The following is a 21853-nucleotide window of genomic DNA, read 5'->3' on the forward strand; positions in this document are numbered from 1 at the left end:
ATAATTAAAGCTTACCCAAAATAAAATCATACTATAAATAGAATATATATATGACAAGCAAATTGCAAACATTCTTACAATATATTTATTACATAATGGTATTCCCTTTACATTAAACAACATTCTCGGACTGAATGGGAACAAGGAGCATCAAAAAAAGGCAGCTGATTTACAAAATCGAATTCAGATAAATCCTAAACCAGCTCCAGCTCCTCCTGTGACTCCAGGTGTGTCTCCACATCCTCCATTGGCTCTTTGGCCTCTGCTCCACTCTCAGGCCCACTGTCCGGACCTCTCCCATCCCCGTCGTCTTCCCTGTCCCCCTGGCTATTCATGGACGCCTCCAGCACGTCCTGGTCAGCGCTGGCCTTCTGGGAGTCCCCTCCTTCCTCGTCCTCTTCATCCTCAACGTCCATCTCGAACATCCTCACGTGCCTCAGGTTGGCACTCAGCTGGAGGAGGAGAGGAAGAGCTACAGGTCACGGTTCCATTTTAAGTTTCCATCTCAAAGGATTTTAGCTACACCAACGGCAACATCTGACATGGACAGTTGCCAGGACTCAGCTTTTCCCAACCGTTGACCCAGAACCCCTTCTTCACCTGGTCAACTCCCTATATTTGCCGTCAATACTTCTACAACAAATACTCCTTTCTTTTTAAAAAGGCAAACCAGACATGTTGAACTGAACCTGATGCTAGAGAAAGATGTGAGATACTGTAGGAGACCTTTACTATTTACTTCTTAGTCATGTATATCACCTGTATCCAAAGCAACTTACAGGGAACATTTAGATGCATGTCATTAAGGAGCAAACAGGAGCAAGGCCTCATGCTCAAGGATGCCTACAGGTATGTAAGTTGCAGACATTGGGGACCAAGAACCTTTCGTCTAGGAGTCAAACACCCTAGCCTACTAGACTAACAAGCCCCGTTTAAATTGAGAGACAAGGGTGTTTTCTTCAAACTTACCACACAGGCCACCTTGCGGATCCCGTTGACGGCCACAAACTGGGCCTTCATGTTCTCCAGGATCCTCCACTGGTTCTCCAGAACCAGAGCCTGGCTTGGAACAGATCCGCTCTGCTGGTCCAGCCTGGCGGTACAGGAAACATGGTTACATGTTACATGTCACCATGGTTCAGTCCAGTCTCCATGGTTACGCCCAAACTCCATGGCTACGCCCTGTCCATTGTTAAAAACTTTAGCTTTGCTATGATTGATCCCACAATGCCAACATTTGCTCTTACATGCACACCCACACACACACCTGAGAGCAGGGTCCCAGTTGAACTCGTTCTGACAGCTGTGGGCAGAGCCAAGAGGAAGTTGAGCCAAGACACGCCCCCTGTCTTCTTCCCCCTCTGGTGCACACAGGACCACGGTCAGCATCTCGTCGTCATAGAAACGGGCATCCAGGCAGCTGTACACACAGTCAGGCCTGAAGAGGACGAAGCTTGTATTTAGAGTTGAGAGAGAGAGAAAGTGTTTCCTTGTGAATCTGTGTTTATAGACGTATGCTTGATGAAGGAGAGAGGGGCGAACTAACTGGGCGTCGGCTGGTCCTCCGTTGTGTTGAAGGCCCGCACTGAGGATGTTACTGAGGTCCACAGACACCACGCTGTTGGCCACGGGTCTTTTGGGAGTGACGTATATATAGAGACAAACCGTTACACAGATACAGACTGACAGTTATATACGCAGATAACGACTGACAGATACAGAGGGACTAAGAACGATAAATAGAAAAGCTAAACCAATTTATGTTCAGATACAGAGATAGTTACACACACAAACAGAAAGAAAGAAACAGACACACACATGCTTGTGTACATACAGAGAAACAAACTGATTCTCTGTGAGAGGCCGAAAGATAGAATGGGAGACATGCCGTCCACACAGACAGCATCTGCATGCTACCTGTAGGGGTCTGTAGCCCTCCTCAGCATGTAGAGCTTAGAGGGGGAACCCTCCGGCATGGTGAAAACCACGTAGTGCATGTTGGCCTTCTTGTCGTTCCACCTGTTGTCAAACAAACGTTAGCACACGCCTCCCAACAAAATTGTCCATAGTGAGATCACATGACATGGCTGGGTGCTGCTACGTACTGTGATGGAAGTTCAAAGAGTCGAGGAGTGTTCTCAGAGCTGCAGAGAGGCAAAAAGTAACAATCATTCGTTCAGATAATGTAAACAATAGCACATGTCGTACCGACATCTTTTTATAAAAATGATGAAAGTAAGTCCACACCTCTCTGGAACTGTGTAGAGGGGCATGAAGATGGCCTGTTTCACAGATTTCCCAATGACTTCCTGCGGCAAATACAGACTGTTAACGTGGAATATAGACAACGGTTCATATATAACCTTAGAGGACATTGTTGTAACCGACTGGCCAACCTGTACTGGTGCCATACATAATGGCATCATTCTTTATTCATACAGCAAATAGGAAATGTCCTTTTAAAACACAGGGGCTTTTAGATCTTACCGCTGGGTTCTGCAGGCAGCCTTCGATCACCCCCTCCATCATCCTCTTGACGAAGTGGAGAGACTTGTTGGGGTAGGAGGGGAACAGCAGGGGACTCTCTGCACGCACGCACACACACACACACACACACACACACACACACACACACACACACACACACACACACACACACACACACACACACACACACACACACACACACACACACACACACACACACACACACACACACACACACACTTTGAGCGGGGGGGGTACACACCAAGACACCAATGATGCCTCTTTTCCACCAACATGGAATGGGTTCCGTTCCGGTTCACGCAAACAATTCTGAACCATTTGGAGCATCATTTACCGTATCCTCAATAATTTAATTGGAATTATAACCCCAAAAGTTAGCTCCCGACTGGAACCAAAAAATAGACCCACTTCAGGTCTTCCCAGACCTGAAGTGGGCGTGTCGAAAATAGAGGATGGAAAAAAGAGTGTGCTATTACTGTTTACTTCAGGTGTGCACTGACACATCCTTGATTACAATGGTCCTGCTCAAGAATGGTGGAACAAGATGTTAAAGGTATTAACATCTTGGCTACCTTTCAGGTGGCTGCTCTCCTGTAGGAACTTGAGCCACTGGTTTCCTTTGGTGTTGGGCGGAGACACTAGGTCATCGTCTTCGTCTTTAAGATACTGTACGAGACAAACCTTATAGTAAGACACTGGCCCTAGTAGCTCCAACACCATGAGCGCCCCAAAGAAAAGCCAAGAGGATCCTTACCTGGCCCACTCGCTCCACGTTAAAGTACTTCCCTTTGCGGTCGAAAAGCTCTTCATTCTGTCAAATAACGCAATACTTCATAATCAGTACTAATTTGTAAACAGTTACAAATAGATTATGTCACTGATTCCAGGGATATCCCATCACAATTTCAAGAACACAATGTCACATATCACAGGGCCATGTGGTTACTCTCACCTCGCTGAAATGCTCAGAGAGGAAGTCGGCCACGAACGAGATGTCCTTCTGCGTCATCTAAGAGAGTTCAAATGTACAACAAGGCATAAGAGATCTGGTTCTGTGTTCAATGTTCTAGACGGGGAGCAGATCGGTTCTCACCTTGTTGAGCTCCGGGGGAACGTGCTCCTCACACATCCTCAGCATCGCTGCAGGGAAATAAGGACAACGCAACCACACGCCTGTGAGTGCACACCCCGCCTCAAAGCCAGAAGAGATGCAACAAAATCAAATCAATGGGAGTTATATGCAAAATATTTCTCTACTATCCCGTCTACCTTTAATGTGGAAGATGAATGTGATTTAGACATGCTATTTGGACACACTCAACCCCATTATCATAGATAACAATGAAACCATTTAGACTCTTACCCACATACAGCCAGCGAAAGAAGGCCTTGAAGTTCTTCATACTTTTGTCAATCACTCTGTGTGGAGAAACAAACTTGGTTACAACAGAATAAATATGTACATGGACACTCTAAATGGAGAAATCAATGCAACTCACTGGAGCAGTTCATTAGCTTTCAGAGAGAAGGAGCCCACAGCAGTGATGGCATCTAAAAACAGGAAGAAGGAAAACCCATTCAGATCAATGTGACATTAAGATATCTAATGATTTTATTAATGGTTTTGCTTCTACTCAAGTTCTTTATGGTTGTTCTTGCCGTGATAAGTTTGCTAGCGGATGTGCGAAAGCCAAGTATACAGTACTGTAGTATTTGTTTCTAGTAGTGATTCTACTTGTTGTTATGGTTCTAGTGGTGATGTGTTCGGTACCTTCTATAGCAGCTGCATTAAGACCCAGGGGCTCAAACTTGTGTTTCCACAGACACATCCCTCTGACCTCACTGAGGTGGTACAGCAGAGCCTCAGAACCACTAGAGATAGAGAGTAAATCATTCATACAAGCGCAATGTTTACCAGTTAATTGCATTTGTACAGCCCCTTAACTCACAGTTACAGTCTCACAGGGCTGCACTGGCCACATTATACTACAAACCACTAACCCCTGGCCTCTAAGGAGAAGGAAAAATCCCCTCAAACCCCTTTCTTGAGAAGGATGAAAAGGATGAAAAGGAAGGCAATAGGTGTACAATGGACAAATATAAGGTAGATGAACTGCTGTAGTGAGAGACAATTACCTCTGCAGGTGGCTGATGACCAGCTTCTGTATGCTGCTATAGGACGACTCTATGGACTGGCCAAGCTTCTTCAGACCCTAGTTTGACAATCACCAGACCAGGTAATAGATATTATCTACTGATATAAAGTACTGTACTGGGCTGGATCTATACGCATTATGTATATGGTGTGCATTGTACATGCATGCATTCACACCTCTCTCTTACCTTGACTGTGAGCTGGTTCATAAGCAGGGCCTGTAATTCAGGGCTGCACACAAATACAGTTTGAATATGTATATTGAGGCTAAAGACACACAAACGTAACTGGCTGGCTGAAAAGCAGGGCGCAAAAGGGGCTAAGTCACACCTACCTCATGGGCCACGCCAGGACCCTAGAAACTGAAAATTTGTGTGGGTTTAAAAAGAGCTATTCTAAAAAAAGATTTGATTTTAATCTGAATCCGGTCAACATTATTTACCTAGTGAACTAGGTAAATATTTTTTTGAGCGTTTGTACCGCGGTTTTACCCACGATAATTTTTTATCAAAACACATAACAGCAACTGCTGTCCTCTACAGGAAATTATAGGTACTACTATAGGTACTGCATCCTAAAATATTGACAGCTGAGATTGCACATCAAAGCTGTATGAGGGAATCATTAATCAAAAGGTGATGATGAAAATAATTCAGAGCTGATAACATATAATTCAATATAATTCGGAACTCATGAATCAAAGATAACAAGGGATAAACTAATCTGAGATAATGAGGAAATAATGAATGATTACAAAGGTCATGATTCTCACCTGGACTGCCCCCACAGTAACAGCTCTAGGAACTCATCCTGCACCTGTGTGTTGGTGTTCTTCTCCTACAAAGAAGCAAACAACACACTCATATGGTTCAGTAAGCAGGTCAACGTAAAGATTTGCTTTCCATCTATACTGCAGTTCATTGAAACTCAAGAAACGTAACGTTAAAGACGTGTTGTCCACCTGAACAAACTTGGTGAGGCGCAGGTCCATCTGCATGAGGATCTCCTCCCAGGCCTCACACATGCAGGTGAGGGAGAGACGCAGGTACTGAAGCAGGGTGGAGATGTGGCTGAACTTCCTGGCCATCCTGGTAACCTCGGGCAGACAGTCCGACAGCAGCCCCGTGTCCAGCTGATTGAGCACATGAACACGCACACACACACACAAGATATGGTCAATGTGTGCCCAGCCTTATCACTGAGAATTATGACTGATTATCACTGCTATTACGTGCACTAGATTAATCATTCTACATAAATAAATCTACATTAGAGTGATTAAATACCACAATAAAACATTTGCATTATTGTAGTGCATTATAAACAAAGACTACTATAATATCTTGTATGCTCTGTGTTTATTTTATTTATATTAGTCTTTTTTCAGCAATATATTTAACATCTCTTTTCTGTTCTTCCATAGCTGATACTCTCCTTCCTTTCTACTTGGGGATCAATACATTATTATGTGATGTTATATTATATTATGGGATATCATTTTAACTGCAGGAGGAGCTTTTACACCACCTGGACATAGCAGATCTCTGGGTTGTTGTCCACGGACCGGACCTCCGTGATGACCGACAGGGACTTGAGGTCCGTGGAAAGACTGAGGCTGCGGCAGCTTCCGGGGACCTGAACACAGCAGCAGTGTGAGACAGACCCAGAGGCCCATAAGAGGAAATGGGAGTTACCAAATCAGAATGAAGGTAGAGATCCCTCACCTTGTCGAGCGTTGCGATCCGGTACATTCCGTAAGCATAGAGCTCCACGCAGCCAGAGGCTCCGCCCACCACCAGGATGTTGAGTCTGCAAAGGAGGAGTAGGGGGAAGGGGGGTAGGAAGTTCAACATCAGTCCAACTGAGTAGGTGATATTGAAGTTCAAGCTGTTGGTTTGGTTTGCAGTCCAATTGTTTAGGAGAACGTTATAAGAACACATTAAACTGGCGGTTTTGCACTAATACCCTATTAACAACGTTTAATTTGGATTAACCAGAAGTTTTGCCACAACGTACCTGACGTCACCCAGCAGGTTCATGATCTCATCAGATTTCTCCTCGCTAAAATAGATTAATCCAAAATGACATACAGTTATGATGCAGGAATATCTCCCATTTGATTGATTGATTGAAACTGATATAACTTGTGTTGTGAAAGCATTAACCTTTTTCATACCTGAATATATTTGATGTTGTACTGTAACTGGGATGGGGAAGGGGAGCAGAAGTATGTTTTAGTGTATTTGGTATACAAGGTGCTCTTATCTTGGTGGTGAATACTCATACTGACAACAATTAATGCAATTGATGTATTTGTAGTTTGATCTCCAATTACCTTTTTGGAAGTGCTGGTAATTTGGGAAGAAAAAGTTTGGATTCATCTTCAGAGTTGTAGAAGGAACTGAGGACACTGGAAGACATGGGCCAGATGTTAGTGTAAATAACAACCTACATATATATATCTATGGTCTATTAATGGAGGCTTGTGGTGTCTACCTGCTCTCCTCGACCACCTCCATCCAGGTCATGCAGGAAACGGCATTCTCAACGGTGAACAGGTGGAGAATCTCTGCCTTCTCCACATCACACAGGACAACCTGCTTGGTGTCCCCCAGGGCAAAGGCCAGGACTGTGGGACAGAGGGGCCATAGTGACAGTGAGGTTACACGGCAGTAGGGCAGGGAGTGAGAACAGGTGGTTTGGTAAGGGCAGATTGGATCTGCCTACTGATCAGGGTTCTAACCAGCTGGTTGTAGAATTGTGTGGTTGATGAGGTGTGGATAAATTGTGTGCCTGCAATGCATGTGTGAACAAATGTGAGGAATTCCTCGATGTGCTTCTGGTTGATCCTATGAACTGCCATTTATGATGAATAAACATAATAAATAGATGGAAATAAATTGCTACATTACTTAGAAATCTTTAAACTGAATCCAAGTTCCTTACTCTTGCCATCGGGCCTCCAGGCCAGAGCAGTGATCTCCTTTCCTGTGTGCTCTGTGGCTGGGAGGCTCCACACTCTGTGGAAGTTGGCCAGCCGATGTAACAAAAGCTAGAGAGAAGACATTTATTAAACTACTAACAACGATGACATTCTTTCTAGAGAACTAGACATAAGACCTACTTCTCCAGATGTGTTGGCGAGGGCGATGAGATCTCTTTTGGGGGACCATGCCATGCAAAGCACGGGGTTGGGGAGCTGCTTTTCCCCAACTTGCCGAAACGCAGGCATCGTTCCGGCTTGGAATTCTAAAGGAAATGTGCATTTTACATGAGACAATCTAACAACCACATAAAGCATGCAACCGTATATTTTTGCTTCAGCATTGTTTACTATCTTGCCGGTCTATGTGTTATAATCCACGGTAGCCAATCAGTATATTGCTCCATTGAATAGTCGGTAATAAGAGAGTTTATAAGGACCTGACAGTATTTTTGCGTCATGCAGACTACTGTATAATATAGAGCTCTTAATAACACAGGAACTACTTATATTTTACCGCATAGTTGGTCAACATACCTTGAATCTGTCAGAAAACCTTGAAACTCAAGCGCGTAAATTCTGAAGCTCTATTAACTTACATAAACGCCATTTAATCAAAAGTTTAGGTTGATAAACCTCAATCTGACAGCCCTGCCTACTTTCATGCTAACGTCCACACACTGCTAACTCAGCTAGAAAACCAGGAGAAATCCGTATCTTACCACGACCAAAATACAACTGAAGACAGAATAGAGGGGATTTGAATGAGCTAAATCTAGCCTGCGAACTAAATACGAAAGATGTTCATCTTGATTGGACACTTTGTTTTCACAATTCCGCGGACAGCGCCATCTTTACCCCTCGACCAATGGCTGTAGAGAAACGGAAAGCAGAACAGACAAACATAACCAGGACGCCAGAGCGTAAAAACCACTTCGACGGTATTCGACTCATTCCGCTATATTAAATGAGTTACGAAATGCATAATATTCAAGTCCCAGAGTATTGGACAAAAAACAACTATTTATATTATTGTGATACTATTTTTATTTATATTGTGATATTAAGTCATAAGGGACACATCACTTATGTCTAAATAATGTTATTGCAACCTACTTGCCATAACAGGATCACTAGAAGTGTACATGAATCTGTGTGAGTGAGTGCATGCACGTGTCTTTAAGCATGCATGTTTGTATATGTGTGTGTGTGTGTGTGTGTGTGTGTGTGTGTGTGTGTGTGTGTGTGTGTGTGTGTGTGTGTGTGTGTGTGTGTGTGTGTGTGTGTGTGTGTGTGTGTGTGTGTGTGTGTGTGCGCGTGCGTGCGTGCGTGTTTGTGTGCGTGTGTGCTTGTGTCTGCTTGTCTGCATGAGCACATGTCTGTCTGTCTCTATGTGTGTGTCTGTGTATGTCTCAGTGTGTCTGTGTGTGAGTCTCCGGTATTTATCTGTATCAGTAGATAACTGCAGAGCCAGAATAGCAGTGAGAGAGTGATAGGAGGCCATAAATAGACTAAGTGTGGCAGTGAGAGTCAGCTCATCTGTGCACCTCTCAACCGCTGGCCGGCCACTATAGTTATTAACATCAAATTGACTGACCATTGCACTTTGTTGTTCTTAGCACTAATGTTGAATTCATAATGTTGAGCTATCTCTGTATCTTGAGTCTTAACAAATATCACATTTCGACATTTAGGGCATTTGGCAGACGCTTTTATCCAAAGCGACTTACAATAAGTAAATTAGTCAGAAATAGGTGAATGAATAAATTGCTGTCGGTACAGTAAGGATGTTAATAGAACCAAGTGCAAGCACTAACAATCGCTAGGTTAACCCATTCCCTGTATGTGATTGCAGTTGATTATGATTCATTCTCAGCCTCACTTGTACGTCACTGGATTAATGCGTCTGCTTCATATGTGAATGTAAATACCACAACAACTGACATTTAATAACATACTGTAACAGCCATAACACAATGTGATGCAATTTAAATAGAGTCTTCTAAACCCTTATCATTGTCGAGAGGATAGGAATCAACCTTTTGAATACTTTAGTGTTAGTACTTGATCCGGATGGTTGCCGTTGGTGTCCGCAGGTTAGCATAGGGTGAATGCCGATAGCAGCTCAGCGCTAACCCTGAGGTCAGGACCTCCTGTCAAAGAGCTAAAGTGAGAACATGCTCCCCGCTAAGTAAAGTCACCTTCCCCACTCGATACCATGATCTGTGTTAGAACAGCCGAAATTCACTCCCCCATTTTTGTTGGCGTGGTTGTGGAGAGGCAGGAACATTGATACATCTAATGTGGCATTGCCCCTCAGTAAAGGGTTTTTGGAAAGATGATCTGTAACTTGTCTTCTATTCTGAAAAGGAAATACCACTCTGCCAACTAATTTGCCTTTTAGGCAACTCTTACGCAACACATCATAGCTTCAGCCTTTTTGTCAGTTAAATTAATCATTATGATGAATTGGAAAGTACAAAAACCTAATTGCTTCAACACTGTGTTAATTGGTTAAAAGACTTTATGGATCTCCTGTCAATGGAACGTGCAACCTCGGTCCTCAATGATCATCCTTGGTGATGAAGGTCCCGGATCTTTATAATACTGTATTTGAGAACTGCGCAATTAAATGAATGTATTGAATATTATGGATCTGCACCCCCCCCCCCCCCCCCCCCGCCCGTGTTGTACTGTGTATGGTTTTGTAATGTCCTGTGAGTTTTGTTATCTTATGATGTATGTATACAAGGTTTGGTATCGTTTTGTTTGTTGTCTTATTTTGTTTTGTGTTTAAGAAAAAAAAAAAAAATATGAATAAATAAAAAAAGAATAGCCGAAATTCTGGGCTAGCTGGGCCATCAGCCAGTACTAGTCACTACTGTCTCGTCCAATTATCACATTAGCAAGTAGCTGAATATTGCATGACCTACAATTGGATCATGTAATCGCGTAGCGGGCTTGACATGTGTCCATTTACACACAGGGATGTTGATGTTTGGAAAATCATGGTGTAGACTTTAATGAACCTGACACACACACATTCAGAAACAGATACATTGACACAAAAACACATTCATTCAAAAAACATACCCATTCAAACATACAAACACACACAGATGCATTCACCCACCAACTCACACAAACACAAGTGGCCTAATCCCCATATGCTACCTTTTCCCTCCCTCCCTTCCTCCCTCCCCCCCTCCCTCCCTCCCTCCCTCCCTCCCTCCCTCTCTCGTTCCCTCCCTCACCCTCCCTCTCTCTCTCTCTCCATCGAAGTGTGACTCTCTGTGAAACCTGAGCTTGGCCCAAATATAGCCCCACACAGCGAGCCATCGGCCCAGGGACAGATGGGTCGCCAGGCCACCGACCAGACCACGCAGTCCAACGTCCGGACCTTCCGCTATCTGTCCTCTCCGCCCCGGCTAACACCAGCACCAGCACCACCATCAAATAAAATAAGAAGTAATACAAAAAGGACAATCCTGGAAAAACGACATCAGGTGGAAGCGGTTAGATAAATCTCCCTCCTTTAGGTGAGTTGCTCTGTACTTTCTTTCATATACTTTGACAGACATGTTTTTGGTAGGTGGTTAGTTTGCTAGGGGATTTTAGACCAAACCTGTATTCACTTATAATTTATGATGTGCAATTTAAAAATATTACAGCATTTATGTTATGTTATTATTTTTTGAAAGGCAAACATTTTATTTCATTTTCAGCTGTTTTTGTTAGCTTTATTGGTGAATTAAAATCTAAAATATACATTCACAGATTGTTATCAAATGCACATTCAATTCATTACAGTTTATGTGTGTGATCAAAAATAGAAGATGAGCCTGACTGACTGTTGGGCTTAGTTTGCTGGGAGACCAACAGGCCGGCCATCACTCATTCAGTCAATGTTACTACTGAAATGGTTCCGCATTCACATTGTATCACCGCATACTACTCTTCACCTGGTTCACCTTTAGGAGATGTATAAACCTGTCCGTCCTTCCATTGTGCCTCCATTGTAGCCTTAATTCCCCACTGCATCTCGCTCTTCTGTGGCGTCTGACTGTCGTTCGCTGAAACGTACCCCGCGGGATTAAAAATAACAACAGCTGCTGAACACAACGCCATCAGTGACACTCACCCTCCTATCTTAACCCCCATACAAACTCCCCCCCCCCCCCCCCAGTACACATTGTACATGTCTGGTACAATGTGTACTACTAGGCTGAGGTCTCTCAATCACAAAGTATCACAAAGTACCATTCAATGTCTCAGTGTTTAAATTATACTAGCAGAGAGCTAATTATGTCCATCATCTTAATTATCAAAGACAAAATCATAACCTCTTTGGGCTTGCACAATGTGTTAACCACATATGTATTACCCTCTGAAGAAAAACCTACTGCAGTACCAGTGACTGTGGAAACAGTAACAAAGCATGAGAGGTCCAGACAGCATTGGGAAAGCGCCAATAGCCCTAGACCCTTGCTCAACACACACAGTCCAGTGTGGACCAGACCTGCTGCACTGTTGTTGCTGTGACAGCATCAGACGGTTGCCTAAGTTGTTATGAACTCTATGAGTCTGAATAGACACCAGACAGTAGTTTAGTCAACAGGGCAGTGACTTCCAATGGAGGAACACATAATCGTCAATCATACCGTCCTACTTTCTCCCCCCATCCCCCCCATCTGATAACCTTGGTATGTTCCAAGTTGTTCCCCTGGTTGTTGGGATGATGTTTTGATTGTAATTCAAGCGGAAAGCTAGCCTTCACTGCAATGGATGTAAAAATACAATCCACAATACTATCTGTCTTTCTGTTTTTGATCCATGGTCTTTGTTCTTTCTTGCTTTATTTTATTTACACCCACACACACACCCCAAATGCTTTATGTTTGTGTTAAACTGTTGGAGAGTATGTCTGTGGTAAGTGAGTGCCTTTGTGTGTGTTGATTAGGATGAGGATGTGTTTGTGTTTGCCTACACGTTGTTTACAAGGGGTGTGTCTGTATTTGCCTGTTGTGGGAGGCTGTGTTGACATGTTGTCAACACAGAGTTGGGTGTGTGTGTGGTTGCTGTGCGTGATTTTGTTTCTGTGCGTTTGTGTTTACTGTTGTTTACTGAGGGCGTGTCTGTTTTGCAGGATGCAGGACGGGAGTTGGACTCAGCCCCTCCCATCTCTGCTGCAGAAGGACCATGCAGGGGGCGGGGCTTCTGACCTGGACGGGGGGGTGTTTTCTGAGGCGTCCTCCGACGGGGACCTCTACCTGGACCCTCCGTGCCAGCTGGACGCCGATGACGGGGACTTCGCCGACCTGACCGCCTTCCTCAGCGAGGATGAGATCAACCTCAGTCTGGATCTGGCCCGAGAGGCCTTCGGAGATGAGCCTGAAACGTCCCCCAAACCCACGCAAGAGGAGCCGGTTCTCCATGCTTCACACTCCTTCCCCTCACCCCCCTCCTTCCCCTCTCCCCCCTCCATCCCCTCGCCCTCCTCCATCCCCTCTCCCCCCTCCTTCCCCTCTCCCCCCTCCATCCCCTCGCCCCCCTCCTTCCCCTCTCCCCCCTCCATCCCCTCGCCCTCCTCCATCCCCTCACCCTCCTCCATCCCCTCGCCCCCCTCCTTCCCCTCTCCCCCCTCCTTCCCCTCTCCCCCCTCCATCCCCTCTCCCCCCTCCATCCCCTCTCCCCCCTCCTTCCCCTCACCCTCCTCCATCCCCTCACCCTCCTCCATCCCCTCACCCTCCTCCATCCCCTCTCCCCCCTCCTTCCCCTCTCCCCCCTCCATCCCCTCGCCCTCCTCCATCCCCTCGCCCCCCCCGGACCCCCCACTCCCCTCCATGCCCAAGTTTTCAACTCCCACCTCACCCCCCGACCACCAGACCAAAGCCTTCCTTCCGGATACCTCTGCTATGGCCTCCGCCAGCCAGAATATGCTCTTCAGCAGGACAACACCTACCTCCGGCGAGACGCCGCCTCAGCCCTCGGCAGAGAGGTTTGTGTGCCACAGGTCCGTCGCGCCGGTGTACAAGCAGGATGGGCCCCGGCTGCTCCACCAGGGCCTCGAGCTCAGCGACCGCGTGCCCTCGGCCACGGAGTTCTGCAGCCGAGCCGCCTCCTTCATCGAGGAGCTGTCCTCGCTGTTCAAAGGCGCCCCCGGTCGCCCCGAGCAACCGCTGGGCGAGGAGGACTCGTCCTCCCCGGACAGCGGATACCTGTCGCCGAGGAGCCAGCGGATGCCACCGGTGGGTGCCGTCTCTGTCCTGCCCCTGCCCCCTCAGCCCCCTCAGCCCCCTCAGCCCCCTCTGCCCCCCCAGCCACCCTCCACCGCCGGGGGAGGCATGGAACAGCAGGGACCCCCGGGCTCAGCTGAGCCTGTGGGGTACCAGACCTCTGGGGGGGGTCAGAACCAGAACGGACCCCTGTCGCCACCCGTCTTCACCCAGAAGCTGAAGAGCCAGGAGGTGTCGGAGGGGAGCCCCATTCAGCTGGAGTGTCGAGTCGGGGGAAATCCACTGCCCTTAGTTCGGTAAGGTTCAACCTCTCATAAACTCAGATTGGTGCCTTTTCTGGTCAGGTTTAACATGGACTAGATTTAGAATAAGGCCTCTTAACCAGTCCTAGAGGTAGATTACGGACCTTAATGTAGCTGTTTCCACTCTCAGTTCATAATTGGCCAATACTACCAAGGGGTCTCAGAGCAAGGCATTTGACTCCTAACAAGATGGACATTGGTAATTACTGAATATGTGTGTTTGGTTGTGAGTGTAATTGCAGTGATTAGTACATGTTCACACAGGAAAGCAATACTTATTTGCTCTTTGTTTTCTAACAGTTTCATAGCCATTTATTAAATAATAGTTGATCTGGTTGACCAAAGCTTGGTAATGTTACTTAATTTATTATTTAGGGACAGACAAATTGTGTCAGCGTAAAGTTGTATCTTCCTACTAAAAAAGTTACTTTTGTACAAATTGTTAGTGCTATACCACCGTGCTGGTGAGCTTTCTCTGTGATAATGAAACCCACAGTTACTAGATGGACATTATCTCTTGATTTAGGAGTTGTGCAGAAGTTTCCCAACGAACTCTGGGGAACTCCCGGTTCACCAGAGGCCTGTCTAAGGCGGTGTTAAGAAAAATACCCGTGGCCCACTTTCAGAGTACTTCACTTGACATAGGCACCAGGCATAATCGTTCATGTCATTGTACTGCATTAGCAGCAGGTTAATTCAGAGATAACTCTGCTAGCATTATATCTGCCCATTGGGCCCTTCGCTGTCCCCCTGGAAGGAGGGATCCCTTCTAAAGGTTTCGTCCCTTGATCTTGGTGGTTTTTCTGTGTCCTTTAGAGGGCTGTGGGCTAGGGGGTGTGGTCAATTGACAGCCTGTCAGGCCTTTTGAGACTGTAAGTGTGATTAAAGGGGTAACATTTTGCTTATTTTTTTATAATATCACGTCGTACTGCTTCATACTGTTTCATACTGCTTAATTTTCGTGTTGTGGGTCTCAAGCATCTACTTCTTGTCTGAGAATATATTGCACAAAAGTTGGGCCATTGATGTCATTGGTCCAGACTTTGCGTAGAATCAGTACTCCCTCAAATTAGAAAATAGTGGAGTGTGACTGGCTGTACAAACAAAATCGACTTGAAATGGATTTGATATCAGCTAGCAACTTGCAGCGAGAGAACTTTCAATACCCCTGAAGAGGTGATCTGGGTTCAGATCTGCGCTGTGTTGACACGGAGGCTTGCAGACCACCTGTTACCGTCACCAGGGGACTTCCAGACCTTATCCATGAGCTTTTGTCAATCCCATTCGCCGGCCAATCAGAAAACCAGACCACCGGGAGTTGAAGGAGTTTCAGTTGGGGATGTACCAACAGACACTACACAACCCCGTCCCTATCCCACAACACACCCCACCTCTCACACTCACGGTAACTCATACCAGTCCATCGGTAAAAATACCCCCCCTCCCCTCTCCTGTTTCCCGATGTATCCTTTTTAATACCAGGTCAACCTTTTTGCTGTTTACTACAAAGTCTTGCAATAACTAATCTAAGCACTTGGCAGTCTTATTTATAAATGACATTCCTATCCCTCTTTAAGTCTCTCTCTCTCTCTCTGGGATCCCTTGGTTGAATGAAGTTTTATGTTTTCCTATGTTTGGAGTTGATAAAAGATGCATTTTGAATTGGTTATGTAAGTTATGTTGGGAGGCTACAGGTTAAAGACCGGCCTTTGGGTGATGTTGTCCGTCTCCTGGGGGGCCATGGGGGGGGGGGGGGGGGGGAGAGCTCGTTCCTGAAAGTATTAATAGTTTCCAGGCCAACAGGAGCCTCTGTATGGAATGCTTGCAATGTCATGACCGGGAATTTTCCCCCTGTCAGGCCTTCTTCACACCTTCTTCACCATAATGTAGGTAAAAATAAGTGTTTTTCACCCCAAGAGACATACAAGCAATGCCCAACTGGGACCTAAATGCCTGCATGTAGACGAGGGGGCAGACAGAGACAAACTGAAGAAATTACAGCCTCTGTTTGTTCACGTCCAGTTTATTTATACAGCACCATTATCACAATTACAGTCTCAACGGGCCCATATTTTACTAAACACTGCATAACCCTACGCCCAGAAGGGAAAGCAAATATACTCCCTAAAGAAGCAGTTGGAAACGATAGAACCATTGAGAGGGAACTGATAGGAGCAACTCTTAGTTAAAAAGGAATATAGGCCTAAAGTACAAAAATAACAATTACAATTAAAACAATTAAATTAACCTTTTTAGCAAGGTGTTGCTAAAGTGTGAAAGTACATACTTCTTCTAACCATGTGATCTGACAGTATGTGTACAGTAATCTACAATGTACAAATACAGATTTCCAACTTGCTCTTTTGTGATTCTGCTGGGAACTGTGTCGATGGAGAACCATAGAACAGATAATAACAATGATTCCACGTAAAGAACAGTAGTCAATATTTCTGGGTAACAGCATGCTGTATCCTCCATGAACGCTAGAGGGCAGCAGGGCGGCATTCTCTTTCTAAACGAGACCGATCACTTCTCAAAGTAAAACCGTTACAATATCTAAATAGAGAAAACCGTCATGGGTCAGATATTATCTTTAGAGTATGAACATAACCATCTTCTGTCTCCCTTCAGTCCTCAACGCACAGAGGTTAAATGTTTCAGAATAGTATTTTTAGTTTGGTGTTATACATGCAGGGAATGCAGTAACCTTTAGCAAAGCCATATTATATTTCCATTGTTGGAGCCAAAAGTAGTTCACATGATAAACTGTCAACTAATCTTAGTAGCAGGGCAAAGGATTTACTGAAAGACATGATGCTTGTGTGTGTGTGTGTGTGTGTGTGTGTGTGTGTGTGTGTGTGTGTGTGTGTGTGTGTGTGTGTGTGTGTGTGTGTGTGTGTGTGTGTGTGTGTGTGTGTGTGTGTGTGTGTGTGTGTGTGTGTGTGTGTGTGTGTGTGTGTGTGTGTGTGTGTGGTCTATAATACATGCTCTTTGTATTTATAATTTCTGGAAATACCCTTCAATAGGGGTTGATCCAATACACTGCGATGAGAACATGATGGTTATATTGTGTGGGCTTCTGCATACATGCTACTATTAAGTCATGAAACAGATGTTTTTATAACCTTTAATAACCTCATATAACGTATACTTTCTTATGATGGACTTGCTCAAGGATGGCTACAGGTTAGCTTGCGGACACTGGGATTCAAACCTAGTCATTTTCAGCTGAGAGGCGAACACTGTTGCCACGACGCTAACCTCCTGCCCCCATAAATATGGGGGATAACTTGATGAAATGGTTGAGCAATAAAGAGGTGTCCTTCTCCACATCAAAGGTCCGGTAACGAGCGTGGGACAGAGACTCATCTATCCTCCTTCCCCTAGACTTTTGTCGCGTTTAATGGCTGAGGAAGTTATTCTTCTCCATTCAAATACTTCTCCCGGTCTTTTGTTTCTCATTAATTTTAATTTTAGAACTTGTAGAACCCACTTTCCGTGTTGAGCCTGAATACAAAAGGCCTATTACTGTTTAGACATGTGGGTTTGGGTTTCATCTCACACTTTCTTTATGCATGCAAATGCACACCTGTGTGTTCGAGTTTTGGTGGCGCTCTCTCTGCATGAGTTCTAGCCCTAAATCCGCCCCTGGAGAGCCTCACCCGGCTCCTCAGGGCTGCCAGATTTTGCCACACCTCCTCACCGCCACCTTCATTCATAACGGAGGCCAGGAATCGATGGTTCTCTGGAGCCGTACTTGGCACAAGTACGTCTCCACAACAAGGCTGAAGATAGATAATATTACTACTTTTCGATTTTATCATACGCAACATATTTTATACTGTAAATGCCTTTCTAGGGTACATTGTCACCTCACAAACTCACGTTTCCAGGTCAAATGCAAAAACATCTATTCACCATAATACCATTATCTACAATCAGAGTTGATTATGAACTGCCAGGGAATATGACATGGCATCGTTCTTTCGTGCCTAAATAGTCATTTCTACTTTCAAATGAATGAATATCTTCCCTAAAAAGTTGGGATGATGATTATGTAAATTGGTCTTAGGCCCTTCTAACATCAATTTCAAGTTATCACATTTCTATGGCTATGCCAACGGAAAAGGTTCCTGACCCCTGATCCAGGATAATGACCCCTTGCTTAGGCTCTGCTGTCTTTTGTTGTTTTTTCTTAAGTGGTAAAGGCCAAATGTGTGGCTGAGAGCTGGGTGTGGCTACCGGTCGGTGTGGCTTGTGGTACAACGGGGAGGTGTCATACCGTGGATGAGGTGTCATGCCGTGGGCCATGGTATGTGGAGTGCTTTGGCCTTGACCTGTTGTGGGCAAGATCTGTTATGGTTCAAATCAAATTGTGGCCTGTGTTGGCTGTGGTCTGCAGTGCCCACGGCCATTTTGTAGAGGAAAAGGCCATACATTGCTTTGGGATGTGGACTTGTGTAGAGTAGTCTAGTGTACAGTATAGTGTGCTGTTGTGTAGGTTGTATTATAGTGGTGTAGGGTAGTGTAGTGAAGGGAAGTATTTTTTACTGAGACTGCTTCAACTTGGAGTGTGTTACTTATAGTGATGTGTGTGTGTGTGTGTGTGTGTGTGTGTGTGTGTGTGTGTGTGTGTGTGTGTGTGTGTGTGTGTGTGTGTGTGTGTGTGTGTGTGTGTGTGTGTGTCTGTGTGTGTGTGTTTGTGTGACTGTCTGTGTGTGCTTGTGTGTATGGTGAATGAATGTTCATTCTTGCTAGATTGACTAACGCTTTTGACGCAAACAACCGCACACATGAACATCTGAGTAATCCAATTTGTGTGTATGTGTATGTCTGTATGCTTGTGTGTATTTCTATTTATGTGGGTAAGGATTGTCTGTTCACATTTTGATGTGTGAGGTCTGAATCGAACCGAGTTGTGGCTGATTCCTCACTCCTGACATGATTACAGTTCCAATCCAAACAAGGGAATTCCCTCGCCAAGACCCTCTGGGTGGCTATTTTAAGGTTATTGGGTCCTGATAATCCCTCCCTGCTTTAAATCTTGTGATGGAGCCAATGTGTGTTTCAGTTGGAGAATAACAAATGGTCGCTTGGTTTGAGCCAAACACACTGCAAAAACCCCACTGCAATGAAATCCTGCAAACCTGTTTCTTAGGCTACTAGTCGACTTTAACATCAGATTGGTTAAACATACACACAATCAATCACACTATCACAGGATTATTATTCAACTTCACCTAAACTTTTTTAGATGAAACCTAAACCTAGTCTTTCCACAGGTAAAATTGTGCAACTCATTAACCTCTGAACTTTATATCCACAAATGTAAAGGTCCTTCTCAAAAGATCTAAAAAAGCCCCCTGGCTATCTATTGCCTTGACTCCCGAGCCAGCTCACAGGTTAGCTTAGTAACACTAGCCTCATCCTCAGCAAAAGTGACTGTTTGATGACTCATGACATAGCATAGCTGCTATGCTAATTGCTTGGCCTGAATTAACACATCCGCCCTTGTAAGCCTCAGACGAAACAGGGCTTGTTTGATCTCTACAGGAGAAGACGGAAAATGATTGGAAAAATGATCTGTGAGGAAAAAAGTAAAAATTAAAAAATAAATTAATAAAATTGGTCAGCTGTACATGGCGGTGACATCACAATGATGTCAGGATCTCAATGAGCTCCCCTGAGTTATGATCTATAACCACAATAACCATTAAGTTATGATCTAGGAGGAGTGGAGCAGGCCCTAATATACTTTAGTGCCCATTTGGCAGTGTTGTAACATCTCATAGGTGGGGATGACTGAGTGACAGGGAGCCAAGTGGTCGGTTTATGGATTCTGTTGTGCAGATGTGAAGTTGTCAGTGTGACGCATAAGCTAGTTCACACATCACTGAAAGCCTTGCGTGTGTGTGTGTGTGTGTGTGTGTGTGTGTGTGTGTGTGTGTGTGTGTGTGTGTGTGTGTGTGTGTCATGCAATATAAACCAACATTGGTCAAATAGTGAAACTTTTTTACATCAAAACGTATGTTTGGTAACTAAATTGATTGTTGTTGAAATGAATGTCTGCATTATGTGGTTTTATCTTCGTGTACCCAAAACTCATGAAGGATAGGCCCCTACAAACCTCTTCTTTCTCTGTCTCATGTCTGTCTGTCTGTCTGTCCGTCTGTCTGTCTGTCTGTCTGTCTGTCTGTCTGTCTGTCTGTCTGTCCGTCTGTCTGTCTGTCTGTCTGTCTGTCTGTCTGTCTGTCTGTCTGTCTGTCTGTCTGTCTGTCTGTCTGTCTTTCTTTCTGCCTTTAGTGTTTCATCAGCCTGTTCATGTCATTGACATTTTTGATATTGATCCTCTTTCTTGGATTTGTACAGATTCTTTAGCTGTTTTCATCTCCTGGTGCAACAAAGGTTTGATCTGACAGACATGACTTGCTAGGTTCTGTCATCCTGAGATTGGGAGGTCTTGTGGTTGAGAGGATCCTGAATCCCATTGGGCTCGTCTCCACCTTGTGTGAGCGGGGGCTCCTCACCTGTGTCTGTAATCCAACTCCAGCGGATAAAACCTGCTCATTAGATTTAGTTTACCGTAATCTGTCTTTTGATGAGGTATCATGTGCAGATCTTTTTATTTTTCCCCATCGGTTTGAATTCCTGCCTGGCTGCCAGCAGTTTGATCTTCCTCAGCCCGGTTCACCTCGGTGTCTGCTAGACGTTTGGGGTCGGCCTTACTAATTCAGAGGAATTTATAAGAGGTTTCTTTCTACTCTTGGGAAAGAGTGTAAGAATCCACTGGCAATGTCAGGGTTCATTTTCAAGTTGGTTTTGTGAATGTGTTGTTTTGCTGGCTGGGACTGTATTATGCTGCTCTGGGAATGAGTGTAAAGGAAGCCTGTTGTAGCAACAGTGAAGAAAAGTGGCTTGTCTTTCCCTTCTCATGGTACTTCTGGACAGACTGACAGCGGTTGAACGGCATATTTATTTTCTCATCTATTGGTCGTTTCTTTGACTCTCTCTGTTCCTATCATATCCTACCCTACAAGGGCCATGCTTTTGACAAGTTATTCTTTCGAAATGTTCATCAGGAATAAGTGTTTTAGATTTCATGTATTTACAGTTATCTGTCAGGAATGTGACACCATGTTTCAAAGGCCTGTCCTCCTTATGGTCTCAGGGTTCTTAAGTGTGGAGTCGGTCCTCACAGGCTCGTTTATAACCAGGCCATTCTTCACAGTGTATAGAGTCAGTCCTCGCATGGTAGTTTAAAACAATGTCAGTCCTCAAAGCGTAGAGAGTCAGTCCTTACAAGTTTAAAACAAGGCCGTTCTTCACAGTGAGGAGAGTCAGTCGAAGCTTGTTTAAAATGAGGCCGGTCTTTGCAGTAAAGAGAGTCAGCACCCTCACAAGGTTGTTTAAAATAAGGTTGGTCTCAGCACTGTAGAGTCAGTCCTCACACGCTTGTTTAGAATAAGGTCATTCTTTGCAGTGTTGGGTCAGTCCTCACAAGCTTGTTTAATATAATGTTGGTCTTTGCAATGTAGAGTCAGTCCTCATAAGCCTGTTTAAAATAAGTCTGGTCTTTGCAGTCTAGAGAGTCAGTCCTCGTAAGTTTATTTAGAATAAAATTGGTCTTTGCATTGAAGAGAATCAGTCCTCACAAGCTTGTTTTAACAAG

At 44.7% G+C, this 21853-nt stretch overlaps 1 protein-coding gene across 2 annotated transcripts; it reads right to left on the bottom strand.

Annotated features, from left to right (window-relative positions):
* Nucleotides 1–67: 67 nt before the first annotated feature.
* anapc4 (anaphase promoting complex subunit 4) lies at nt 68–8541 on the bottom strand. 2 transcript variants are annotated; one of them, XM_060066733.1, is made up of 28 exons: nt 8369–8541; nt 7788–7912; nt 7610–7715; nt 7160–7292; nt 6999–7073; nt 6840–6866; nt 6680–6724; nt 6388–6472; nt 6191–6298; nt 5625–5795; nt 5436–5500; nt 4852–4894; nt 4645–4721; nt 4280–4380; nt 4008–4059; nt 3872–3927; nt 3602–3648; nt 3461–3517; nt 3263–3319; nt 3081–3174; nt 2488–2585; nt 2248–2309; nt 2106–2144; nt 1918–2019; nt 1547–1633; nt 1268–1438; nt 970–1093; nt 68–452 (listed from the first exon to the last, which is right to left on the bottom strand). In XM_060066733.1, the coding sequence occupies exons 2-28, from the start codon at nt 7893–7895 to the stop codon at nt 195–197; spliced, it is 2448 nt and encodes an 815-aa protein (XP_059922716.1). In that variant the 5' UTR covers nt 7896–7912; nt 8369–8541; the 3' UTR covers nt 68–194. The 2 variants fall into 2 exon arrangements, with proteins under 2 accessions (XP_059922716.1, XP_059922717.1); XM_060066734.1 differs by having other exon boundaries at nt 8184–8536.
* Between the last annotated feature and the right edge of the window lie 13312 nt (nt 8542–21853).

The sequence above is a fragment of the Gadus macrocephalus genome, chromosome 12, assembly GCF_031168955.1.
Source record: "Gadus macrocephalus chromosome 12, ASM3116895v1".
NCBI classification, from domain to species: domain Eukaryota; kingdom Metazoa; phylum Chordata; class Actinopteri; order Gadiformes; family Gadidae; genus Gadus; species Gadus macrocephalus.